This window comes from Lichenostomus cassidix, chromosome 5 (assembly GCF_008360975.1).
Source record: "Lichenostomus cassidix isolate B80296 chromosome 5, HeHo_3.0, whole genome shotgun sequence".
In the NCBI taxonomy this organism is placed as follows: domain Eukaryota; kingdom Metazoa; phylum Chordata; class Aves; order Passeriformes; family Meliphagidae; genus Lichenostomus; species Lichenostomus cassidix.
Window position 1 is genome coordinate 12,140,845 of NC_139486.1, and position 27,847 is coordinate 12,168,691.

At 39.3% G+C, this 27,847-nt stretch overlaps 1 protein-coding gene across 4 annotated transcripts in view; it reads left to right on the forward strand.

Annotated features, from left to right (window-relative positions):
- Window positions 1–263: 263 nt before the first annotated feature.
- The window catches only part of SETD3 (SET domain containing 3, actin N3(tau)-histidine methyltransferase), a 57,909-nt gene continuing 30,325 nt past the window's right edge, over window positions 264–27,847 (forward strand). The window contains exons 1-7 of one of the 4 annotated variants that reach the window (XM_085061415.1): window positions 339–423; window positions 19,666–19,991; window positions 22,134–22,243; window positions 23,877–23,969; window positions 25,602–25,750; window positions 26,864–26,936; window positions 27,446–27,702. In XM_085061415.1, the coding sequence (XP_084917541.1) occupies window positions 22,141–22,243; window positions 23,877–23,969; window positions 25,602–25,750; window positions 26,864–26,936; window positions 27,446–27,702 (675 nt within the window). In that variant the 5' untranslated portion in view covers window positions 339–423; window positions 19,666–19,991; window positions 22,134–22,140. Of the gene's footprint in view, window positions 424–1,407; window positions 1,567–15,180; window positions 15,399–19,665; window positions 19,992–22,133; window positions 22,244–23,876; window positions 23,970–25,601; window positions 25,751–26,863; window positions 26,937–27,445; window positions 27,703–27,847 lie in introns of those variants that run through there. The other 3 variants (XM_085061414.1, XM_085061416.1, XM_085061417.1) reach the window with 3 other exon arrangements.

Consider the following 27,847-nt stretch of genomic DNA (forward strand, 5'->3'; position numbering starts at 1 on the left):
CCCTCGCCTCCCGCCCAATCGCGGCTCCTCCGCGGGCTGCTGAGCGCAGGCAGGCGGGCGACGTGCTGCCGTAGCCCGGGAGCGGACCAATCGCAAAGCCAAAGGGGAAGATTGCGCGCCTCACGAACCAATAGAAACCCGAAGGCGGGCACACGGGGACTGAATGACAGCCAATGGGAGCGCTGCCGTGCCCTTTTATGAGTCTGGCTGGGAAGGGGAGCGGGTGCTCACCGGGGATTGGCCGCCAGGGGCGCGGGAGGGGCGGGGCCTTCCGGTGGGCGGCAGCTCGGCCAATGGCGGCGGGGGGCGCAGAGGGGGCGGGGCCGGGCGGAGCCTCCGCCTCCCCACCGCGGGCAGCGGCGTCCGGCGCGGGCTCGGGTGCGCCGCTCCCTCGGGCCAGGCAGGAGCGGCCGCTGCCGGGAGGTAAGGCGGGGCCTGCCCGGGCTCCCTCCCCTGCCTCAGCCCCTCGCTCCGCCGCGGCACGGGCCCTTCCCTCGCCCCTCCGGGTGGCCTCGCCTCGCTCCGCCGCCTCCTTCCCCGCGGGAGGCGCCGCTCTTTCCGGACAGCCGCTCCCGCCGCCCCGGGGCGCGCTCCGCGGGCCTCGCCGCCCCCGCCTTCCCCCGCGTGCCCGGCCCGGGGCCAGTCCGGGCTTCCTTCCCCCGGGAGCCGCAGCCTCCTTCCCGGCTCGCCCTGGCCTTTCTCTCTCCCCCTGCCCGGCCGGAGGGGCCGGCGCGTCCCCCGGGTCCGGCGGGGGCGGCCCGGGCTCGCTGCAGCCCGGCCTGCGCGGCTTGCACGGGAGCGAGGCGGCGGCACTGGCGTTTCCCTTGCCCCATCCCCCCTCGAGAGGCTGGTAGAAACGAGAGTCAAGCAAATGGCTAAAAACTGCTTTCCCCATGATGTAATTCCTTTTCTCTTTCTCTCTCTTTTTTTTTTTTTTTTAATATGTGGCACAGTTTGAATGCTCCCTACTCCTACTCCAGCTTTGCAGAGAGCCTCCCGTGCCCCCACCTCTCGGGGTCTGGCTCCGGGGGATCTCTGCGGGTATGCGGCTCCTCAGAGTCCTCTAGCTGGAGAAGAGTGCTCTGGTTTCTTTCCTTTCTCACCCAGTCTGCAGCCTGCTTTAGTAAAGGGGTTCAACCTTTGGAAGGGAAAAAAGGGGGTGGGCGGGTAAAATTATAATGAATCGTAAACTGTTTATGGACGGGGTGTTACTCCTGGAACAGCCTCGGTGGTTCAGCCTTCCTCTATTGCTACAGCAACTGCCCGTCCCATGAACCCTTCCTCCTTCTCCTTACCCAGCAACGCTTGATGAGAGTTGCTTAAGCTGAGGCTGTGCTTTGCCTTTACTACTTAGCAAATTCCTAAATTTTGAATTTGGCATACAGTTTTTTACCCTAGATTCAACTATCAGGACAAGCTCAGGTCTTCCTTTTAGAAGTTGTCTCGCATGCTCTTGCCCCAAACTTGGCATCTGCTCTTCTGGATGGACTTGTCCTTGGAACCTAAGCTTGCTCCTGAGATCGGGTTGAAAGTGGATTGTCTTTGTCCCTTTTAAGAGCATGTAATGTCGATTCAAGTGACAGCTTTGTTCTCTGAAAATTGCTACAATGTTAGCTTAATGTCTCTCAAGTGTTTTCTGCTTTCAGTTGTTGTGAGTTTATAACTGTCAAGTGAAACGTAAGTATTTTGTAGGTGGGTAAACAACTGTGGCATTCTGTGTGTCCACTATCAGGTTCCTGGTATAAAATAGTAAGCCAGTGTACAAGTTGTTGGAGGGAAAGGCATGATGGGCTCAAAGGCGGGGGTGGCTTCCTGATATTTTTGCTCAATTAAGTAACTTAATATGGTAGAGATTCAAGCATGCTAGCTGGTGCTTTAATAAAGTTTTCAGTTATGTTTAGCAAGGGTTGAAGTATATATTGCAGTACGGTTGCAAACACATTCTTGGCGTTGTGTGCTGAGAAATAGATTTAGGGTGTTGGGGGAAGAAATACCACAAACCCCAAAATCGTTTGTAATCTGTTTATCACTATTTCCAGAGATGGCCTGATCTCTTGCTGGAGTCAGATGTGCCTTAAAATAGACTTCTGATTTCAGTATGGTAGAGAATTTAGAAAGAAACCACATTATGCCTCTCTGCATTGAAATTTATACATCTGAATGATGTTTTCATTGTAATAAATCTATTTAGGCATGTCTACTGAATGTATGCAATACTTCATAATAGTGGTGCTTATTATATAATTAATCTGATAAATTGGGGAGTTCTCAGCAAGTGAATATTTCAGTGGTTGCTCTTTGGGAAAAAAAAAAAAAAGAGGTACTTTAAGGGTACTGGAAGTCTTGGGGGATCTGTATCTTTTCTCCTAGGCTGTCATAGTGCTCAGTGCATGAGACCTCATGATGGCTGTGGCTTAAGCTTTTGGAGGTCTGGGTGGTTCTGTTAAGTCTGCCCATGCTGATGGTTGAAGTCAGAGTGGCTTGAATTACTCTCAATTAGGAGTTAAATTTTATAAAGTGAGGTTAATATTTTCTAAATTAAGAACATTATTTAGGAACATGTGGATAAAGAAAGTACCTAAGGGTTTTTAATTAATTCTGCTCTAAAGGAACTAGAAAAAAAATGTTCATGGTAGTCTTCAGGAGGAGCAAAATTCAAGCAAAGAAGCAAAAGTACAAAAGTGAGTTGGCAAATTGGTAGAGTTTAATAGCTTCTTTTCTTCAAAGAGTAAGTATTTTTTCTGATCAAATAGTTGTCTGAGGATCTGGTTCAAGAGAGAGGCAAGGGAGCTAAGAGCTTGTTTCCTGTGGATAGTCAGTAAACTATCTTCCCTAGAAAGATCAGTGAGGTGTTGATAGTAAGAAGCACTCCATCTGCTTGAGAAAGCTTTAATGGGAGGTGAAGGGGTATAGGGACAAACCTATAGTAAATAATGGAATAGTTCTGAACCGGAAAGCTGATGAAGGTGAATTAAGAAATACATACTTTTTTTTGAGCTGTTCTTCTGGATATGGACTTTTTTTTTGCCCTTCAGCATTTTGTGCTACCTTCAAATTAATAATTTCTTACCAGAAGTTTATATTTAATTCATGAAACAGTCTTGTGTTTAGTATCTAGCTAGGTTCAACTGGGTGGGGGGGAGATTGTCAGAATGACAGTACTTTTTTTTGGTAGATTACTACTATCTCAAGCATCTGAAATTAGAATACTGTTGAGATGTGTTTTCTTTTATTCTAATTATAAGAATAAATGTCTTTTGGAATTTGATTCCCAACAATCAGCAAAATATGTTGTAGCTGGTGTTTTTTGTAAGAGCATCAGATAAATATTTAACTAATTTTAGTCGCTTCTTTTGATATTATTTTGTAGATTGGCTTCTTCCCAGTATCACACTACTATTTATATACCATCATTCTTTCCTTAACCTTACACCAAAATGGGATTAGCAAAGTTTGTTCTTTGCAGGGTAGATGTATGCAGTGTATACAGCAGTGGTTCAGTCTTTCTCCTTTTCTGCATACTTTAGGCTCATGCTTATGTTTGCAAACCTGTGGTGGTACAGTTTTTTGTAGTAAAGGGGATTATTTGATTCTCCCCATCCTTTGCTAGATGACTTATTAAAGACACTTCAGTTCCCTAGATTTGGTTTAGATGTCTAATAATGTTTTTAACTTAGATTATTATGTAAAATATGAGAAAGGACATCTCAAAACTGAAAGTACAGCAGGAGATCTTCATTGCTACACAAAAATGCCCAATTAGAGTTGTCTGGCCTTAGTCTTGAGTGTTTGGAGCTAGACTTTGTAGAGGATTGTGTTTGTAGCAATTAAGAGGTGAGTTCATGCCCAAGTGTATTTTAACATTGCTTTGCGTTTTTGGTCTTGCCCTTTCTCTGCTTTAACCTTCTTTGCTCCCTTTTTCTGTTTTTAGCTGCTCTGCCCTACATTGCTTCTTGCTTGCATCTCTTCTAACAAATGACTATTCCAGTTGCTCCATCTATCCCTGTCTGTCCTTTATCACTTCCCCTTACTGTTTAAGTAGTCTGCTAATCCTTTTTCTTTCTTTGAAATAGGGAAGAATTGGAGCTGTATTCTTTCATTTCAGTTCTGGGTTCTGTGACCAGGCCAGAGCAGCAGACCTGTCACTGCAGGGAGGATTCCACCTGTATGTCTAGCCTGGGCTGAATCATGCAGAGATGTGAATGACTGTGCTTGAGATCAGTTTTATCTCCAGTACAGGTGTTTACAGCCTCTGAAGTTGGCCAGATGTAGGTAATACATAGAGCAGAAATAAAGCAAAAGGCGTGTTTCTGAGAATGTAGCTGCTAACATCCTATTAGGAATCAAAATACAATGTAACTTGTAACTTGAGAGATACCTTTTTACTTCTCAGAAAGGTTTTCTGAGCCTGATGTTAAGATCTGACATGTACTGGGGGATGACAGATTAGTATCTACTTCCTGGCTTATTTTATCTTGGGTATATTCCCAATATCTCTGAAGGAGTTGGCTGACCTGTCCTGGAAGTGCCTACAGCAGTGTTTGAGCACATGGTTTTCAACTAGTGTTTTAATGTAGGCCAAAATTGTTTTCGTAATTGAAGATGGACTATAAACTCTCAGTTCTATTTAGTTGCTTTTTAATTGTTTCTGTTAAGAGTGTGATAACCTGCACTGAAAGGAGGGGAGTCCATCTCTGGGGCTCTTGTGTTAGTTGTGTGATTCTAGCCTTTTGCATGCAGATCAGTTTGTAGGTTGTGCTTTTTATGTTTGTATATATTTTAGAATGTGATAAATAGTGATGGAATTATCTCAATTAAACTAAGTCTCTTGCATTGCAAATGCTGTCTGTATTTCTTAGTTCATCTTGCTTTTTCTTTAGTGCTTTATAGCACTAGTGCCCAAAGTTTTCAAGTAGTGTTTCAGTAGAGCAGGAAGAGGATGTGCTGTGTGGATTTCTACTTCCATGGAACCTGTGTTGCTGATCCAGAACTTCCCGTATGCTGGGTGTTGCCTGGTGTGCCCAGTCTCATGATAAGTTAAGGGAACATGAGTTACTTTGTGGGAAGGGGTTGGTGCCAACCAAGCATGAGATACATGCTGTTTCCTGCCCTTGACAGGTCCTGTGGGGGCTGTTTTTGTGGCCACTGTTGGAGGTGCCTGGTTATCTTTATTTGATTACAGTTTATAGATGTAGCCACATAATAACTTCAAGAACTGAGAGAAGGAGATTTTGCATTTCAGAACTTTTGTATTGAAATATTTCTGACAAAGACTTCTGAAAGATCTTCTTAAAGGTTTGCCTCTAGGTAATTCAAGTGAGTAGTGTCTTAGTGTCTGCAATTATATAACTTGTGGAACTGTATGTCTACTTTGTCCCACTGCTCAAGGCATCAGTGAGGATGATAATCAGTGTTAGTCCCAGTACTAATCCCTGGGGTATGCTGGTGTGACTAACCTCCAGCTAAACTTTGTGCCATTCACCACAACCTCTTGGACCCAGCAGTGAAGCCAGTTTTCGGTCCACCTCATTGTCCACTAATTTAGTTGGAAGGTCATCAGCTTGTCTGAGTAGGTGATGGTAGATGTTAAAAATCTTACCAATGTAGAGATGAAGAGCATTTACTGCTCTCCCATCAGGGTTACAGGGTTGGTTAGGCATGACTTCTGCTTTATAAGTCCATTCTCACTATTCCAAATCACCTTGACCATCCTATGTTTGGGAATGACTTCCAAGTTTACTTAGTTTGACAGCTTCCCTCCACTCAGCACTGATGAGGCCACATCTGGAGTGTAGTGTCCAGATCTGAGCTCCCCAGTGTGACGGGTGGAGTTACTGGAGAGCCAAGTGGAGGGCCACTGAGGTGATTAAGGGACTTTCCTTATTTGAAGAAAGGCTGGGAGAGCTGAGACTGTTCAGCCTGGAGAAAAGAAAGCTCAACAGGATCTGCTCACTATGTATAATTACCTGAAGGCAGAGTGTAAAGAAGGCAGAGCCAGGTTTTTTCAGGGGTGACCAGTGACAAGAAGTAATAGGTGCAAACTGCAACAGAGGATGTTCTCTCTGAGCATCAGGAAACACATTTTTACTGTGAAGGCAACTGTGCACTGTCTGGAGACTGGCTCGCCATTCTTTGGGATATTTAAAAGTTGTCTGGCCATGCTCCTGGGCAGCTGGCTCTAGGTGACACTGCCTGAGGAGGTGGCTTGAACAAGTCAATCTCCAATGGTCCCTTTCAGTGTGAGATTTTGTTTTTTCAAGTTTGTTTAAATGTTTGTATTCCTGATCCTTTTTCACAAAGGATAAGTCTTCCTCACATCAGATCTTGGGGTCTGGGATTCCTGAAGGCAAGTCTTGTCATTGAAGAAGACATGGACTATGAGTCTTCTTTTGTCCTTTGTCACCAGGTTCCTTGGCCTCATTCAGCAACAGGCTCACACCTTACCTTGTCTTCTCTTCCTTTAGCTCCTGATCTACCTGTAGGATTCTTACTGTCCTTCTTGTACTTTGTCTGTTGCCAGGTTCAACTCAAATGTGCATTAGCTTTCCTGTCTCCACCCTTGCGTGTTCAAACAGTGTTTTGATTTCTCCTGAGTAATCTGGCCATGCTTCCACCTCTTCTGTTTCTTAGCTTGAGTTTTGTCAGGACTGTCTTGTCCATTCATGCAGACCTCTGGCCAGCTTTGCTCAGGAGTATCTTGTCTGCTGATGCAGACCTGTCACCTTCACTTAAAGTAGTAGGCTGCTAGAACATATTTTGTGAAACCATGAACAGATGCCTGAGTTAACAAATACCAAGTTACCCTTGTGCATCAAGTGTCTAGTTCCAGGCAGCTATATAAGACTTGTTTTAGCATTTGATGTTACTTTCTTTTTTCCCTAAATACAACAGAATATCATCATTTTCAAAAGTAGAAGGTGTTAGGTATATAGATGATTTTGTTACATTTTTGATAGCTGTGCAGACAGCTTTTCAGGGTTTATTAAAATGGGTCTGTTTTACTGCTTTGATAGTTGCTACACCTTATTCTGTTTTTAACATTTGTTTTTCCAGACTTTCACTGGGATATGAATTGTCACCAATATGCTTGTCCATTCTTTTGATAGAATGTGATAGAGGTTGATATCAATATTCATAAAGTTAGTTTTCTTAATTCTTCAAAACCAGTGATAAAATGTTCAGATCTTCCAGTCTTAGCTGGTTCCCTGCGCTTATTTGCAGTTTTATTTACGCAGTTTTGTCAATTGAGCTCTTGACACAAAAGCATTTCTTTAATGCACCTGCATAGCTTCTTTCTTGTTGAATATGTTACTCAGCGATAGCTACTGGCCTGTATCTGAAAAGCCTGTGACTCATTTGTCCAGGGTTTAGTTTTTTACATAAACAAAACTGACTTTTTCAGATTAGTCTCACAACCTTCTGGGTCGATTTCCACTGCCTTGTACAGGCTGTGGCATCTGGGTGGTCTGTGAGGTTCCAGGTGGCATGGCAAACCATGCTGCTGGGATTCAGGAAACTGGTGACTGACACATTTCAACAGTCTTGGGGAACTCCACCTCTAACCACTGTAAGCCACCAGCCCTTCTGTAACTACTACTGCTCACTGTGGAGGGTAACTGCCTGGGTTTGGATATTCCTGGTATGTCTTGATGTTTGGAGGCTCTCACTGAAATTATATATATATATGTTTATATATATATATCTATGATCTTGCAGCTGGATAATCCTTTCTTTGGAAACTGCCTTTTTCAAATGAACTGGATCTTATGAGGAGGCTGAGCTGTGTGTGGATGAATTTCTTTGCTTAAGGAACTTTGTGTGCTGGGGTAGTATTTTTAGACTTGCAGAAAGTAGTAAGGCTTGGCTGGTGAAGAAAGAAATGGCTGGTTACTTTGGATGACCACCTACAATGTGTAATCTTCCCCTTTGCTAAGCAGAGTTGCACTGATAGCATATTAATATATTAACTCTCCTTAAAATAGAGAAGCATCCATTCCCTCTGGAGTGTGCTGCACCTGATTCTGTCAGTCAGGAGCAAGTAAAATGGATGTTGTCAGACCAGTTTGAGAAGCTCTGTGTGCTGATACAGTGAGGATGCTGATAGAACTGTAAAACTTAGAGTTGTAGAAAATGGCTGTTGGGTTTTCATGTGGTTGTCAGATTCAGGTTGTATCTGTTCTCTGCCCCTATTTTCAAAAGTCAGCATTCAAGTAGTTATTTGTTGCCAGCTGATGCTAGGGAACAGTGAACTCTATGAGGACTCATGAAATTAGAATTTTTGCATTTGTCAATGCCCTATTAGAAAATAGAATTCCTGTTTTCAAGACAATGGCAGATAATATTATTATTTCCTTCTGTCACTGTAGGATGCCTGGCTTCTGAAGCCTGTTTCTCTGGCTTACCAAGTGTTTGAATCCATGCCTGAATAGAAAAAACTGGCCTGTTGTATTTTGAGTTTGGGCATTTAGAAGACAAAAATGAATACACTAATATGAAAATTGCTTGCTTAATTCTGTGATGTTTGAGAGTTGGCCTCCAAGTGGTTTGGAGGTATAGCATAGAGTTTCATATAATGATATGAACAGCCAAAAACTTTGCAAACTCTCATTTAAAAGTGAGAAGTTAGTGTTGTGATGCCAGTTTTATTTGTTGTTCTGGGGTTTTACTGTAGCACTCCAAGACAGCAAAATTCTGTGCAATTTCGAGGAACATTTTACCTTCTGTAAAGATAAAGTTGTATCTTTTCCAGAAAACTCTCAAATGGCAGGTCAAGTTAATAACAAAAAGCTGGTTTGAGCACATTTCTGCAGAATTCTGTCCTGACAGTATATGACATGTTGGCCTAAGGCATAGGACATGAGCGGTCTGGTTTTGGAAAGTGCTGCTGCTCCCAGAATACATTTTTCTCTGGTGGATAGAGATTTACCAGTATCACCTGCAGCAAGGTATCAGGAGCAACTTTGCTACAATAGCCATGGTGTTTGTATTCAGTTCTGTCCTTTGAGAGTCTAAGGAAGAATTTCTCGGTCTGTGTGGAAGTCATCTCTATCTGTCTACAGATTTGCCAGATTAGTAGATAATGGTTCTATTTGTGGTAGCAGGAAATTCAGCTACAAGAACTGGGAATCATAACACTAACAGCCAGTCTTATCTGGAGTCATGCTGCTGCTTTTTCCCTAGTTTGAGATTATATTCAGTAGGAACATTTTCATTTTAGGCTGATGGATATAAATTTCATCTTGTGAGTGTTGCATGTGTGACTTGTTGGTTAAGGCAATGTTCAGTTCATGGTCCAGCTGAAGGAGACCCAGTGGTGTTCCTGGCAAAGGACACAGGGCTCTAGCTGTGGCAGCAGCCCTGAGGCTGCTGCCTCAACTGAATTCTGTCTGCAGCACAGGAAGCTCTGCAGGTCACAGATGAGATGGAAGGTGCTGGGTCTCCAGAGCCCTGGGACTGTTGAAAATCCAAACTGCTGGAATCTGGCACAAGTGGATTAACTTTGCTGGCTGTGCTGGAACGAGACAGGCCCAAGAAACTGGGAATGCAGGTACTTAGAAATAAGAACATGGAAATCTCTGTTTGGGGGGTTCAGAGACAAGACAAGCTCAGGCTTCGTAATGGTTCATAGGGAGACTAGAAATCTTTGCAGCTCTTTATGTGAACATTTTGAAATACTGCTTGTAGAGTCAGTCTGTCAGCCCTACTCTGTGATTCAGTGCATGCGTGGAGGTTAAAGTGATAGGTTGGTGACACAACTAGGGGTGTGTACCAAATTAAAACAGGGCAAGAAAACAGATTCTCAGCAGGCATGTTAACAGTTTATTAGTATACTAGAGACAGTTAGCTTGTGAAAATGTGCTGGTCAATCTTTCTGCCTTAATATGGAGAGGAGGGCTTTGTTCAGAGAGTTGAGGCCTTCCTGCATGTTTTGGAACTACAGTGGACAATGTGCTTTATTCTGTAATGTGTGTGCTAAAATAAATGTTTAAAATATTTTTGCTTTGGTCTGTGTTGTCACCTGCAAGCATACCAAAAAAATGTGCTGCCTAGCAAGTCTTCCATCATTCTTCTGAATTGTGAGGATTAAAATTCTGAGAAGCCGATGGCAGTTTACAGTACCTTATAGTGTTTATACATTTTGGTTTATTGAACATCTGAAAGCTCAGGGATGAAGCCAAGTGACACTTAATACTGCTGTGTCTTTCTTGCTCCTTAGAGCCCAGTAAATGTGTATGTTAAAAGCTTCCTTATTTCAAGCCACTGCAGTGTTTGAGTAAACATGGAGGAGACTGTAAGGTCTCAACTTGCCAACTATGAATGCCAGAAGATATGAAGGGGCTTGAAAGAATATGCCGCTTCACTTTCAAGGTCTAGAATAAAAATATCAGAAAACTGCCAGTATTTCACCTGAAACTTCTAGACACCTTCTAGAATAATCACCATTTTAACTACTTACTAGAGAGTGGGCCTAAGGCAAGTGGGTTGGGAAGACTTTCTGACGGTTGCTAAACCGTCAGTTACATCACTTATCAGGCATTCGTAGCAGAAACTATTTTTTTTTTTTAATGTGCATTGCTCATAATGTCAGAAATTCCTTGCCCCACTGTCAAAATAGTACTCTTCTGGGATTTAGAAATGTGGAGTACTTGGTCTGCCCCGGGTGGTTTCTGAGGACACTAAAATTGCAGCAAATTGAAGTGTGATTGTAACTGGGCTTGAAGGCTGTGATCTCCCCCATAAGAGTTTGCCAGCAAAAGAAGCAGCTCTATAATAAATGCATTGGGAAAATGTTTCTTTTAATCTATTAAGGGGCATCCCCAGAGTATTTCTTATCAATTACATTGCAGTAAATCTGTGCACTGCTACAATTTATACATTGGCAACCACTGTAAAATCTTGCTATATAACAAAGCACTCAACTCTCCTCAAACTTCATCTGGGTGTACATGGAATGAATGACAGCAATGCTTATTCATTATTTCCACAAATGGCCAGTGATAGATTTTTATACATATGTTTATAACGAGCTGATGTCACTTTGCACCCAGAGCAGGAAGGCAGGCAGGTAAAAGAGCAGCATGTTCTTATGGAGGTGGAGTGCCACCCCAAACTTTTTGCCTCCGTACAACCATGATCCTGTTTCAACATGAGCTGTTGGGTGTCTTTCAGAAGTGTACAAGGCACGCAGTGTCATTTAACAGGAAAACCCTTAACTGGCATAAATATTCCCATCTCTTGGAAAGATTAAGGAAAGGTACACAAATACCCATTGAAATTCTTTAAACTTTTCCTTGTTCACACTAGTTTGTGCTGTGGTTCCTGGCTGCAGCCAGGAAGCCCTGGGCATTGAATAAACACTTCTGGGCTGTTCAGGTGTTTTGTTTGTTGTGGTCTGGTAATGATCCTAAGCTCTCCTGGTCAGGGTGAAGTGCTGCCTGTACCACCTCTGACGACACATTTAAGAAATTCATCTGCTGCAGAATCTTGAGGGAACAGATGTGCTTTATACTCTTATCTAGAGCAAAGTACAGCAGTTTCTTTAAAACTGCTTAGATTCCCTTCTTTAAGGACAGGGTATTCCAGGAAGCAACATGAAACCATAGCTGAATTCAGATATTTATAATTTCAAGCACAATTTAATTGTGCACGCTGGGTAGTGTCAATTCAGTGTCCAAATATAGACACCTAAGTGGTTTTTTGTTTCCAGCAGTGGTATTGAAACATTCAGCCAATTTAAGTTGTTACAAGACATGAATGCATAATGAAACTCATTTTGAGGGCAAGAATTGCATATGTTGCCACATAGCATAGAACAAGTCTTGAAGCTTGTAGAAACTTGTTTTCTGCTCTGGATATCATCTTTCCTTCCTCCTTTTCACAAGTAAGATTTGCAAGAGCTTTTTTGTAACTTTGTGTACATATTGCAAGGACTCTGTGGGTAGTAAGTTCTTTTCAATGAAAGGTGTGTGATGTATCTGATGGATGCGTTCAGCTGCATCACCTGCTGCTTGGAGGAGTAACTTTAACATGTGAATCAAGTACATTAGAAGGCCCAAGGACTGTGGCCATCCCTTTGTAGGATGTGCTGCCTATGCTGATATTGGAGACATGGTTTGTCAGTATGATGGCCCTACATAATTATCTAATTGGAAGGGAACAGCGTAGGAGGCAATAGTAAATCATATTGGAGTCGCAGTATGTGTAGAAAGCAGAGGGTAGGCAAAGGTGTTAAGGCAAAAAACTAAGTTGAGCTGAAAGGAGAATTTTTCAGTGCATAGCAATAATCGTGGGCCCAATTGCTACTAGGTTGCTTGAGGGCATTCCACTTAGGTGGAATTATTGTTGCAATTAAACAGTAGTCCTTGGCATTAAGCATCTTCAGCTTTAAATCTCTTCCTTTGAGGCAGTCCAGTTAATTGGAATATATGTTATTGCCTAGTTATGTGTTATTTATGCTGTTGACTATAGTGCAATTAAAAAAGGACTTAAAAAATCTACAGAGTGATACCCAAGAATTTTTTTTTTGCTATTCAATGAGGTTCTGTTTCTTCTGCTCTAGCTGTTATGTGAAGCAGGTCACAGTAAATATATAGCGATATGTATTAATATGCATCAATCTTTTCTGTGCATTCTAGAGAATTTGCAAAAAGAAAAATTGGATGCTACACACACACACTTTTTTTCAGTAACACAAATGGAGGAATGGGTTAAATTTTTAGTAGTAGTTTTTTCCCCTCTTTGAAGAGGTGCTGCCCGCTTTTTTGGTGGTTAAAATTACTGTGATTCTTAGAGACCAAGACACAGCCATGTGAAATGTATGCTTTGGGTTAAAAACCGATTCCTATGGAAATATATGCTTAGATAGCATCATCCTGAAGTTCTAATTGCATGCAAGGCCTTGCCAAAATTTCAAAGCACATCAGCTGTTGTGAACAGGGGCAGAACTTCTGCTCTCAGCTGTTCACTCTGGAACAACGTATTGAGTGTTACAGTGTTTTGTTGCGCCTCTATTAACATAATATTGCTTAATTGTAAGTCATGCCCTCACAGTCATCAGTGGTTACTAATTTTTAAACTTTTGTTATTTAGTCTGAGAGTCACAGGAGATGGTGATGGAAGGCCCTAGTTTTTGACCTCATTAATCATCATGTGGCTTTAGGAGGCCTTGAATCCCAGAAGCTGACACTGGAAAAGAAGGGCGCAGTGTTAAGCAGAACCTCATAAGATGGAACTGGAAGAAAACTTCGGTGTGTAACTAATACATGTGTGTTCAAGGATCTCCCTCTTCCTGCAGAACATGCGTATCTGGAGCTGTGGGTTGCTGCTGAAGATGGCTTTCTTGACTTGGTGCTCAAATGAAAAGCCTAAGCATGCTAGTCTCTATTTTATATGGAAGAAAGTGTACAGATAGACTAGCAAGAAGGGTGGAATTTGAGGGGTGCAAGTTGTTTTGGGAAAGCAGAAGATCCTAGGGCACTCTGTGTTAGTTGTGCTGTGCATTGGACTGATTTTGAGTACTGCCTCTTGCCACAAGGAGCATGTGTAACAAAGCTAGCTCTTCAGGGAGGAAATAGTGTGGATTATGGCCAAGGGAGTTCTTGGGAAACAAATTCATATTGTATTTTAAGTGGAATGCAATCATAAGTGGAAAGAATATGGGCTTTTCTATTATTAATCTTATTAGTGCTTTCTCTAGGTCATTTTTGTCAGCATTCTCATCAGTGTTATGTCAATACTTCAGATACTGTTAAAAAAAAAAAAAGCTGCCTTGTTATTATTCCTCTGTATAATCACAGGAGGTCCAACTTCCAAAAGAGCTTGCAAGTTAAACAGAAGAACAGAGACATGCTGGAGAAAGGAAATACACAAACACAGTGAATTGCAATGACATTTGTATTTAGAACAGCTTTTGGGACAAATTTGTAAGGGAAGTAAAAGAAAAAGGCGGTCACAGGAGAGGAGAATTAATAGCAAGAAGAGAAGGGGTGGAGTACATCAAAGGTGAGAGAGCTGGGGGGAAAGGAATTGAATCAGTAACTAATTAGTCATTTATTTAGTGGGAACATTTAGATTAATACCTTAGGAGTGATGAGAATGTTAATGTGGTTTCCAAGTGACATGATGTAGGTGGTTTTCACGAGAAAACATAACGTTCATTGTAAATGTATAAGCTGAATTTTTCTTAAAGATCACAGATCTCTTCCTCCACCCACACTGTTCTTACACTTCTTGATTTCATCTATTTGCTATAAAATGTATTTATCTTTTTAGCCACAGTCATAAGATTCAAGCTTAGGAGAAAAAAATCAAACTTGATCAGTGGAAGCAAAAGATCACATTCTGCGTAAAACTGGTCATATCAAGTGTAAAATTGTGTTCTCCTACTTACAGATTGGAGAACTCCTGTCAGTTGCCTATAAGCATTAAGCTTGTCCTTTAAGACCCTGGCTTCTTAACATATGTTGATATAAGAGATGATACACTTCCTTCTCTGAAGCAGAGGGGAAAAGGACTTTAGGCTAGGCAGTCTATCTAGAAAAAGAAATTACAAGCCTCATTTGTGTACATCCCACTCATCTGTCCTCCCTTCTGATGCAGCCAAGGAACATATCCCACAACCACCTACTATACTCACCTCTCCTTGCTCTTTGCATGGCTTGAGAAATCCCTTGTCTTCTCCTTGTCTGCCCTTGTTTACCCCTATGTGTCCTTCTAATACAGATTCTAGATCTGCACCCTTCTGCCATCTGTGCCTGTATGAGCCAAGTAGATGCATGGAGTGGTAACTATTGTGTAATAATGAGAACATAATGTAATTAGCATCTACAAGGATCTGAATTAAAGAAAATACAATGTTAAGACACCGCATTGAAATTTACTGAGTCCTTGAAGCAAAGTTAAACTTGGAGAGGTAACTCTTGCTGTGGGAATTCCTAACTTGGTTGATATTGTAAAAGTCTGGCAAATTTTTGGGTAGCTGGTTTACTACTCTGTAAAGTAAAAAGTAATAGCTGAAGCAAATAAAGCTTGTCAGTTCTCTCTGCTTCACCCATCAACTTGTTTGATGTTTTCAATCAACTTTGAAGTGGGAGTACTCTAACAGAGCTTGACCTGCTTGCTAGAGGAAAAGCTATGTTGAGAATAGTTCACCTGCTTGGCCTGTTAGTTAGCTAGTGACCACATGTGCTGATGGTTGTGCCCAACATGCACAGTTAGATTGCAACCTGCAAAAGAAGAATGCTGCCTGGCTCAAGTGGGGAGGGAGAGAGAGCAACGTGGAGTCCTGGAAGAGATCCTGGAAAAGAAGGGTGCAGGGCACTGGAGGGATTCTGAGGCCATAGGAAAAGAAAGAGAGATACACATCCAGAATAAATCAGACTCCATGTAGTCCACATCATGTAAGATCCATTTTTTAAAACTAACACTGTTAAAAATTAACATAGTGTTTGCTTAGTGCAATGACCATATTCACAGTTTCGTAACAAAGGTTGCAAACTTGTATTTTTACCCAATTAGGGAGAAGGAGAGGTAGGTATATTTACAGTGCTTTGTGATAGATTTTTTAAACTTTTTTCCTATCAAACCTGACTGCAGCTCTGTAGCACCACAGTGAACTTTTTGGTTGTCATGTGAATGTGAAAACCTGGGATGTTGTTAATGATTAAATGGATGCTTTTTTTCTGAACCATTATTTGGAAAGATCTGGATTTTATCATGCAAGCTTGGCATTGCTTCCACAAGGAAATGTGGTCCTGTGATAAGGTCAAATTCTCTAATACCATAAGTAATAGATTTCTTAAATAAAATACTAAAGCAGTCATGTTTTTTTTTTCTCCCAATAAAACAACAAAAACGTATTCACTAATGTCAGTTCTTTAGTACTTCTGGGGTTTAGTGCAGACTTCTCATGGTTACCTTCTAAAGCTGTTAGGTGAACATGCTCATTTTTTAAAGCTGTAAGTCAAGAGGAGGCATATTTTACAGCTCATTAAAATATTATTTTTGTGTGTGATGTGGAAACCAGTTCAAAGTCTGACCCAACACAACTACTCTTTGATAGCAGTATTAGGGGAGATAGATCATTTACACCCCTCACTGCCAATTTTGGCATGATTCTTTTTGCCAAGCCAGCTGATACACTATATTTGGAAATGTGGCTGTGTTCTGTATTACTAAGCTTATTCATCATTGCTGTCAGTATACTCACTCTTTGGAGAATGCTTTCAGGAATTTTCAACAGCATTCATTTGAAAGGAAACATGGCACAGTATTTAAAAACTATTCACCAGAATACAACCAGGAAACCAAACTCAAAAAGGAAAAACAAACAAACAAACAAACAAATAATTTTTCCACTGGAAAGTTTGTGGTTCATCTGAAGGAATTTTTTGGTTTGTTTCTCTCCATGTCATGCAGCTATATTATATACATATATTTATATAGTATGTATTTATTACTTCTGTTGTCATGCAGGTACTGGCAAACATCCCTTCTGTTCATTGCTGTGTCAAAAAGAAGGTTCACGCTTTATTTCTTTCTAAACAATTGTTTTAGTCACATGCAAAATAAAATAAAAAGGTATTTTGTGTCTGAAATTTTATTTTAAATTAAAAATAGGCTTTCCCCCCCGCCAAAGTTACAAATATTTCTTGGAATTCTGGGAGGTTTTTTGCAATTGAAATCTAACTCTAAAATCTATTTCATGAACTGAATTCCAAAAGGTAGACTAACAAAGGAAACATACTTTCTCCATATTGGGTCTTCTCCCTTCATTATAACTCATCACTTGCTGGTTAAATACAGCAGAGCACTGCTCAACTAAACTATCTTATTTTCCAAATGTGAAATTGGATTAAGTTTTCTGTTAGATTTCAGAAGTTTTGAAAAAACCTTCATAATCTATTTTTAGTTGATAAATTTTATAAAATATAATGTGTGAATTTTTAATGGTGCGCAGACTTCGCTGTGCTGGTATTTGGAATACATTTTCTAGACAGCTAAGTATAGCAGCAAATCCTTTCAAATTATGGCTCTTACTAAACAATACAGCTGTCAGATGCATTAGGTTTTAAATAGTTATATCTGTTTCATATAACTGAGCAGTGAATGAAGATAAGTATGTAGGAAGCAGAAACCTGTTTTTCTGATTGGGAATTGGATCAAAAAGTACAGTTTTGATCAAGGTAGATGATTCCTTAAAAGGAAGTACTTCCTTAACAAGATATTTCAAGATATCAGTCTGATGGTTTTGCTTTTTTTTGTGTGAGACACTTGCTGATTTAATCATGCATGCAGAATATTTTCTGTGTAGCAATTGTGATGACTAAGAAGCAATAGTTAGACAGGATGCATGTATCAAAGGAGAGAGCAGAGATACTTACAGAGCTTATTTCATATTCATATGCTGGTAGCAGTGTACTGAAAAAATGCATTTCTGATTATGGTGCCATCAATCTTTTGAGTTGTGTTCAATGAACTTGTTTTTTTTCTATGGTATGTTTGCTGTGTATTATTTGAACATTAGTAGTAGCTGAGACAGATCTTGTATTAGCCTTGAATTTGTTACTTGTGTAGACCAGATTTCAGCTAGATTTTTGGTTTTGGCCTCTGAAACAATATTCATCTAGGATAGTAATAGAAATACAAAGCATTGTTTCAACGTATTTGGGAAGCTGAAGTTCACATCCTCTGAAATCAGCTTTATCTTTAGACATAATTCTTGGCAATACTTTCATTGGAATAATGGGTTCTTGCTACTAACATGCTTCATACAAGGAAAAATTAAAAAATGAGTGCTGACTTTGTACCATATTTGAACAGCTTCATGTATTGCTGTATTGTTGTTCTGAATCCATGGTGGCACTTTTCATGTCTCCATGTATAATATGTTCACAGTTTTCTTTGTTTTTTCTTCTCATAAATTTACTGAGGGATGTTCATATTTCAAGCAGATTCTTCTTCTCAATACAATTTTTAAAAAAAGTAATTAAAAGAAAAAAGCCTGCAGTATGTTGGTAGTTACGTATACAGAACATTTGCTAAGATTGTTTCTCCCCAGTTTATTGATCAATTAACTTGCTTCATTCTTGGAAATGAGAAACCAAAGTCCTTCAAAATAATTTCATTTGTTCAAGCTACATATCTTAATACTTATGAGCATCTTGATATAAACTATAGGTCATAATTTGTAGCTTTAATCATGAAATACACACTGTGTGAGGGCTTTAATTTTCTGATGGCTCTAAAGATGAAGGGAATTGTGCTTAGAGGGAATGTAGAAAACATTTGTATGAATCAACACAGAGCTACATTGTTCTTGCTCTTAAAATTTTGGACTCCATCTCCAAACCTGGTGTTGGATCCATTACAGACCCATCTGGCTTGATTTTTAAGAGCAGAAGAGTTTAAAATAAATGTACAAGGATGACATATGGGAGAGGGGAACACTCAAGTGAATAGGTGATGTGCAAATAAAGTCTTTGTGAAGGATGTACCATGAGAAAACTACTGGGGGGGGCATAAAGACAAAAAGAAACCAGAAGGAAACACTCTATAATGGGAAGACCATGAAAATAAACTCTTAAGTTCATTTTTTGTTGGTCTTGTTATTCTTTAACTTTGTCTCACACTGCAGGTGTGAGCAGGTTGACCATTTGTATTGATCCTGTTTCAAATTTGTACTATTGTAAATTCAGCATGGATTTCATAATGAGCATTAATGCTTCCTTCATCTGAGCTGAAAAATATTAAGTAATCTCATATAAAATGCAACTGTTTGTGATGGAGCAACACCTTTCAACAGGATGTCCAGTGTTCATTCACAAACACCAAGAGATGTGATCAGACCACAATTCTCACGTTAAATCTGTGGGATCTCTCCTTACCAGCTGCGTGTGTGGGCTTTTCATGGTAGAAGCTGTATTGGGAAAGTCAGTTATGCAACTCAAGGGGGACTGATAAAATTAAGCAGCACAGGTGGGTTGTTTGAGCCTCTGACATCTATCTGTCAGAAAGTGCTAAAATCAGGGGTTGTGGATATGCCCCAGGATTTCACAGTTTCTGTGTACTTAGAGCTAGTCTTGTTCTTGCACTGTGTTTAATGTCAGAAGATGAAAGACTGTTTGCCTTCCCTTTGGAAAATATCTTGTAGTTTTGCCTTACTTTTTTATTCCTTTTTGTGAGGTGTTGCTTTTCAGTCAATTTCGAGCTTCTTTAATTTTGAGTTAATAAGTTCACAGTGTTAACGTTGGCTTGCTTCCTGATCATTCAAAGTTACTATTTAAAATAAGCCTTGGGTTTGGTAGTTTCTTGTTCTCTCTAATCTTTGTGGAAAAGGCAAGGAACCAGATTATGTACCTGTCCCACTAGATTTTTTCACTTACTGCTCAATACATTGCAATATTAATACCAGCTGCCAAACAACAAAACTTTTTGGTAGCATATGAGAGGAAACATTTAATTTGGGGTCAGCTAGTTACACTCACCAAAGAGAAAATGATCCCTTTTATATATACAGAATGCTCAGAACACCTGGAGCCCAAAGTACTGCTTCTGTACAGCAATTTTTTAGCATTTTATGGATTTTACTGTGCAGCGTGTCCTAACTTAAAGCTGCTATGGCTGTGGTGATCTTGATGACTTATGCAGATGTTTGAAATCTTTCAGGTGTCCACAGCTGTGAACATGACTGACTCCCGTCTCACTGCAAAGTAACTGGACATAGAAACTTCTGTGCTGTACAGGAAGATATTATTTACCATACAGACTACTTGGGCTGCCCCTATGATGATGAAAACTTCAGTTGCAGTAACATGTGAAATTATAGAAAAAAAAAACATAGATCTGGAGATTGAGAGACTCCATTCTCTACTTCAGCTTCAAAGTTAAATCAGGTTGCCTAGGGCCTTGCCAAGTCAAATTTTTAGATTCTCCAAGGTTGCTTGGAGATGCTGTTAAATCTCCATCCTGTTCAGTGCTCAACCATCCTCATGGTGAGGAGTTTACTTATGTCTGTTTGCAATTTCCTTTGAGGCATTGTGTGTCTGTTGCCTGTTGAGTTTTTGCTGTGTTTTCCGAGAAGAATCTGCTTCCACCTGTTGTATAATTCCCTGTCACATAGGTGAAGGCAGTAGTGGACCCCTTTTCATCTCCAGACTGGACGAACTGAACTCCCTCATGATGCCTTTCACCTCATGTGTTAGCCCTTTTAGTGGCCTTCCTCTAGATGATCTCCAGTTTGCCAGTATGTCCTGTGCTGTGTGGCCCAAAGCTGCAGTACTCAAAATGTGGCCTCACCAGTGCAAGCAGAGGGGAATAATTGCTTCCCTTGACCTGCTGTTTATGCTCTTGCTTATGCAACTCAAACTGCAATTAGTTTTCACTGGTTTATGGAAGTGCTGCTGGCTTTTGTTGAACTTGCTGTCTCCTAGAGTTTCCAGATCCTTTTCTGCAGAAGTGCTGCTAGTAAAGTCTGCAGCTGTGATGCTGTATATGATCTTTTCCATCCCAAATGTAGGATACTTTACTTTTGGCTTTGCTTAACTTAGCAAAATCACTTCTGGCTGCTTCCTTCAGTTAGTTGAGATCCTTCTGAATGCTGATCCTGCCCTCCAACATGTTGACTGCTTTTCCCATTTTTTTCTTCAGTACTTTGGATGTTTCCCATCTGGGCCTACCTACTATCTAGGTCCAGCTTACTTGGACGGTATTTTGACCTTGATAGCTCCTTTCCCTCAAACTTTGCTACTAGGAGCAGAAACATGGTAAACCTGATAGCAGCTCTTGCTGGTAAAGACCATGCCCAAAGTATTGGGTACTTGAACTTTTTCTATACCTTTCATCACTAGATAGCTTCCTGATTTAGCAGCTGAATTACACTTTCCACAGTGTGCCTTCTGCTCATGGTAAAAGCGTTTCTTCTTGCTTTTCACATCCATTTTCAATACCAGCTCCAAACAAGCTTTGGCCTCCCTCCTTCAGTCTCTGCTTGCCCAGACAGTGCATCTATATTCTCCTCCAGTTGCCTGTCCCCACTTCCACTTTACATATGTTTCTGTTTCATTTGAGCTCTGTCAGTGAGGAGTCCTGTGTACAGTCAGCTGGCCTCCTGCTGTGCCTGCTGATTTTCTTTCATGTTGGGAAGGCTTGTTTTGTGCTCAGAGAGGAGAGTTCAGGGAGATGACTTGCTGTCATGGACTCCTTTGTAGTTTCCCAGGTCATTCTGCTTACCATTCCCTGAGCAAGCCCCAGCTCTGTCTACTGCAGTGAGTCCAGAGTCTTTAGTCTGCTTTTTTCCTTCCTTCCTTTTCTCAAGACTTACACTACGATTTCACAATTACTGCATCCAACGCAGTTGGCTCTTATGCATGAGCAGTTCTTCCTTATTCATGAGTATCAGATCCTGCACAACCCCTCCCCTAGAAGCCTGTTCAGTGCCAGCATCAGAAATTGCTCCCAGTGCATATGAGAAATTCCCTGGATATTTCACACCTTACTACACTGCTGTTCAAGGAGGCGTTGTGTGATTTAAGTCCTCCATGAGAACAAGGGGCACTAAATATTGGAATACCAGCCTAAGATGATGTTCCATTTACTTTGGGAACTGAAAATAAGTTTTCCTTAAGTACTTTTCTTGAATCATAAGAAGCTGCTGCAAAGATGTACAGATGGTATTTTGATTTTATTTTGAAATGGAATACTTAATTTTCAATTCATTTTGAATTACTATGTAACGTGCAGTCAAAATACTAATTCAGCTGCTGTTGGCCATGCAGCTGATGAGATTAAATAACCTGGTTTTCTATGGCCTGAATACTTTGGAATCCGTAGTGTTTGTTCACAACTAATGAATTTGCATGTGATTTGAATAATAATTTTTTTTTTGGTCTCTAAAATTTCTAGTTTCTAATTACCCTGAAATAATTAATGTGCAACTACATGAAATATTGCTTCAGATTGCACTGTATGGCTCTTACATTCAGGCCATGCAAATAATACTTGCACATATATATATGTGCAAGAAATAATTTCTCATCCTTTTTTATGTGACTACTAAAAGAAGACCTTGTTCATTCATACTTACCGTATTTTGTTTCATAGTAATTGGTGACGGTGTGCTTCTTAATCTGTTTTAGTTGGAAGATGGGGAAGAAGAGCCGAGTAAAAACTCAGAAGTCAGGTACAGGAGCCACAGCGACAGTATCTCCAAAGGAAATGTTGAATCTAATTAGTGAGTTATTGCAAAGTAAGTTTGGTTTTTTTTGTGCCTCTGTGGGAAAAAGGATGGTGTGCAAACCATTCAAAAACATTCTCTTGCTGAAGCCTGGGAGTTATGTTTTTTCTGTAAGTGGCCAAGACTGCTGTTTCAGAGTGCTTAAGATAAATGCTCTGAGATACACACTAAGCTATTTCTATTAATATATCCCATCTCTGGCTTATTTAAATGTCTGTTTATTGAGCAGACCATATTTGTGGCAGCTTTTGTCTTTGCATCTGAATACAAGCATAAATACTGGGTCAGATTAGACTTTCAAACAACTAGATAACTTGACATTGAATCTTTGTCAAAAATGTTTTTCTTGTAAACTTGAAGAATTACACTGTTTCCATTTATCACTTGAGCAGTACGTTGAACTGATACCAGAATAGAGAAATTAACTGTGAGAAGCAGTAGTACAACTCAGTTCAACTGCACAGATGTTTTTGTTGCTTAGATAATTTTTTTGTTGTTGTTGCTGTTTGGAAACTTTTCATAGTGCTGATCTTGTGTATAGAGACCAAAGATTGTTTCACTTGTTGAGGAACTTGGAACTCGTCCATTATTTCTAGTAAATATGAAAACCAGAGCATAATTTCATATGATAATGCTAAAATACTAGTGACTGTTTCTACTGTCATTAGGAAATCTGCTGATATACAGTTCTTTTTGAAACGCAAGTCCAGATTTTCATATCCTGGACCCATCTAAATGTTGCCTTAGAAAAAATAAAATTTTTCTTAGCATTGCTCACGAAAAGGAGACAAGGACTTGGCAAAGCAATTTGATGCTTATGCTACAATTGGCCTCTGCTTTGCTACCAAAAATAAAATGTAGATCTAATTTGCTAAGCAAAGACAAGTATCAGCTGTTCTTTTTGTCAAGCTTCCATATTTTATTCAATGCTAAGATTTTTCAAATCAGTTGAGCAAGGTAATCTTCAGCTGTCCACTTGGATTTACATGGCTTAGATGAAGAAATCCACACACTGACATTTAGAATATTGGCAGAAACACTGTGGATGTAATCTAAAGCTAAAGCATGGCTTTGTGTTCCTCTGCTTGTCCCTCCAGTACTCATGCATCTATGAAAACGGTATTGACTAGGCAGGTCAAATGTATGTACCAGCAAATTTCTCAATTAATTAAGGTATGCTCTGTGCTATTATTATCTGCTTTCATTACAGCAAGAGTGATGGCAAGCAAGCTAATGTAAACAGAGTGCTTTGCTTGAATTATTGAAAACAGGCACTTTTTTTGTTTGTCTTATCTGAGATACTATCTACTTAATGGCCTGGTTGTTTGCCTGTTTTCCTTCCTAGCTTTCTAGACATTTGCTATTTCTTATATCTGAAAGAATATTAAAAATATATTAAGTTAAGTTATACTGTGAAGATTTCAAAAGTCTAAATTGATTACCTGCCATATAATGGGATGTTTATAATAGTGGCAATTGTTTTATTTGCCATGTAAACATATTTGAAGGACAGATACTACTGGGGTTCAGTTAAGTTACTGTGAAATAATCATTCTGCAGTTAAAATATATATGTGTATATGTGTGTTTATATATATATCTATATATATGCTATACTTTATTAAAGAAAACATTTTTATTTCCAGAATGCAGCAGTCCTCCCCCAGGTCCTGGTAAGGAGTGGGAAGAATATGTACAGATCCGTTCGCTTGTTGAGAAAATTCGCAAAAAGCAAAAAGGTAAATGTGAAACGCAAGTATTTCTGAAATGTTCAGGTGGGCTTGACTACTGGCATTAACCATTTTAATACTGAATTATTCTGAATTATTATCACAGACAGATGATCCTGTGAGAATTCTGTCTGATAAGTAGAAAAATGAGCTTGAAGTTTTCTTCTCATCACAGTCTGAAGGACTAGAAGTAAAAATCCTTAGAGAATAATAGGCCTTCTTGGTTTCTGATTGCATGGTCTGCTGCTCTGCCTCTATCAATCTGAACATTCTGAATTTAAATTTGTAACTGTTTTGCATTTAGACTTTACTGGGTGTTGAAACAGTTTCAGCAATACAACATCAGGACATTAAATGGTGACAAAAATATATAAATGCACAAAATAAATACATCAGCTAATAAATCTGTCTGCTCTAAATGAAGCACATAATCAAAATAAAGAAATGCTTATTATATCACAGTTAATGAGGAATTTTATTGCCAATTTTCCAAAGTTTAAGATCTGCTTATTTTTCGTACTAGACCAGTTTTCTTCTATTATGGTCTGTAACATCTTGCTGTTGATTACATTTTTTTAATATTAGGCTTTTTTTATATTTGGAGGCATGCTCAAAAAAAATGCTTTCACATAATTTTAGTAACATTACCCTCTTCTATGACTGATGTATTTTAATGGCTGAGAAATAACTTTTTAACTTGCAACAAATAGATTTGGACTGGACATATCTGAAAAAGTCCTAAACAATTTTTATCTCAAAACATATTTTATTCTCTGTACTTAACCAAAATATCTTTGGATGTAAAGCATCTTGCTGGTGACATTTTGTCACTCATAAAATGGCCTGAGCATTTCAGGGGCCTTTGGACACTTTTAATGTGATCCAACACTAGAGTTTGGTTGAAGAGAACACACAGAGTCCAAGAGGTACAAAAGAAGCTGGCTGAGTACAGCCAGGAACCATTACAGAGAGGTTCAAATCAATTCACAGTGAAGAGGAAAGCTGAGGAAATAAGTGAGGCTTCTGATTTCACTGGCGGACCACATGCCTGTTGGAGAAGCAAAGTGTAAAAATTTGGATGAGCTCTGTGATGTCAGGAGGATGATCCTTAGATATTTTAGATCTATGCTTAGATCTATCCTTAGATATTTTAGTAGATCCATATGCTACAGGAAAAGGCTAACTGCCTTGTATGTGAAAGAAGGAGCTTGAGATCTGCTTATCATCAGTTGCAGTGCTGAATTAATGAAATTACAGCTTGTCTCTCAAATTCCTTGTTGTCTGTATCAACATGTTGTGGTGATTGCATTTATCATTGATATTAAGACTGGAAATATTTTGGCTCTTTTTAAAAGGGAAAGAAGAGGAGAGTTTCATATTTCATTACTGCTCAGTTTGGGCAGTTGCATTTTTAAGATGACTGGTAAACCAATTTGGCATAATATTGAATTTGATGAAAATTGGATATGACATTTGTGTAGTATTGAGTAACACTTAACAGAGACCAGTTCTGACACAGCTACTTCAAAGTAGCACTGCAGTGAGATAGCAGATAGCTTTTTACATGGGCTTTTATCCTGAACTTTATCTTTCTAGATCCTCTTATTTCTGCATTTGTTTTTCAATAAATTGTGTATATAGGTTTATCTGTTGTCTTTGATGGAAAAAGAGATGACTATTTCCCTGAATTGATAAAGTGGGCAACTGAAAATGGAGCATCCACAGAGGGTTTTGAAATAGCTAACTTTGAAGAGGAGGGATTTGGTTTGAAAGCAACAAGAGAGATAAAGGTGAGCATGTGAACATTTGACTTAGATTAGAGAATCGTGTTTGGAATGTATGTGCAGAGCTTTGAAATGCTCACCCTTTTCCCCATTTTAACTGCTTATGGAACTGCTGTTCTGTAACATTCTCCATTCTATGTACTTGATATAACATTATTGATAAAATTGAGTATTATTTTTGATGACTACTGGTAGTACTGTGAATTTTTAATCAATCTTTTTTTTTTCCCTTTGTATTGCCTGTAGTCTTTACCAAATCACCAGAGTACTCTACCCCACTGATGTATGCCTTTCTTCCATGTTTTCTGTTTAGTCTCTTCTTTTCTTTCATGTCCCTTTTAAAGAACTGGTCTTTTTGCCTCAAAAAGAGGTATTTGCAACACCTATTTTGTCTCTTCTCCTCTTCATTCATGTCCTTTCTTTTAGAGAATTGGTCTTTGTCTCAGAAAGAGGTGTTTGCAATACCTGTTTTCCAGTGAAAATTAAAAATCCCAAAATTATGGTAATTATAGAAGTTTATTTTATCATCAGATAAGGAGTATAGACACATATACAGTTACCTAACTGTTAAAAGGTAAATGTTTAAGATCGTATCTTTCCATTCACATTTTGTAGGTGGGAAACAGCTTTTAAGACCCATCAGCTGTTATAGAAAGGCTGTTAAAAAAAGGGCATAATATAATCGTTTTAGAGCTTCATTAGCACACAGTTAAATATGTTTATAGAAATCCTGAACAGTGCTTCTAGAAGAAAAACAGCAGAAAAACTGTGGGAAAATGTGATCACATAATTATTAGCAATGTAATGTATCTGGTAGCTTTAAAGTTGTGTTGTACATATTAGCAGCTCCAAAATGGAAGGGCTTTATTTTGTATCTAAGTGTCTGTCTTTAAAGCTTTGTGTAATGCAGATTGGAACATTTGGTTACCACAATATGAAACACAGGTTGTTTGTTTAATTTGCAGTGGAAGAGAAGAAAGAATTTTGATTCAGAATAATTTTGATTTAAAAAAAAATAGTGTAAACAACTTGTAATTTAAAGTTGGCGTGTATTTGAGACACTTGGCATATCATATAAATATTTATGCATTTCTTTATGCATTTCTTTCCTTTCTGTAGGCTGAAGAATTGTTTCTATGGGTTCCTAGAAAACTATTGATGACGGTTGAGTCAGCTAAAAATTCAGTCTTAGGTAAGAGCTTAAGGAAGTTCTTAAGCAAGAAATTAATATTTATGGAATCATTCAGCAGGAGACTTTCTTTTTTTAGCTGATCTTCTTTATTACAGGGCTTGCTTATCATGCCAGCCATCAGGTTTGGAATACTTAGAAACTTGAAGTGTCAGTGGAAAGAATTTAATTTCCCAGTTAGTTTCTGGCTGAGTGCACTGGATATCTTCCACAAGTGTGTGTGTTATTTTGAACACATATCATGTAGCTTGTATAATACTTGGAGATAAAATGTTCTGAGGTATTGAGAATATTGTTCTAGTTTTGTCATGCAATTATACACGAGGCATTTGCTGTGTCAAAAAACTTGCAGTATAATACAGTGTAGGCAGCTAAATATTTTAGAAACCTGAAAAGCTTGTTTTTTTGTTAAATGCTTACATATTATTTAATCATCTTAATTTAAAGTAAATTTAGGGTGATATTTTCCATGGACAATTGATTTAATTCCTTGCCTTTCTTGGTTAATTCAGGATCTCTGTATTCTCAAGATCGAATTCTTCAAGCTATGGGCAATATAACATTGGCATTCCATCTCCTTTGTGAGCGAGCCAACCCCAACTCTTTCTGGCTGCCCTACATCCAGACTCTCCCCAGTGAATATGATACTCCTCTCTATTTTGAAGAAGATGAAGTACAGTATCTTCAATCAACTCAGGCCATACATGATGTTTTTAGCCAATATAAAAATACAGCTCGACAGTATGCCTATTTCTACAAAGTTATTCAGGTAAGAATCTTAAATATAGTATATATATGTTGTTCTCATCATGCTTATTGTGGAAAGTGTGAAAACAGTGATGCTGAATAATAGCACAGGTATATTGCCCTTAAAAGTCTGAATCATTAAAGCAATTTCCTGCTGTTTTTTTGAG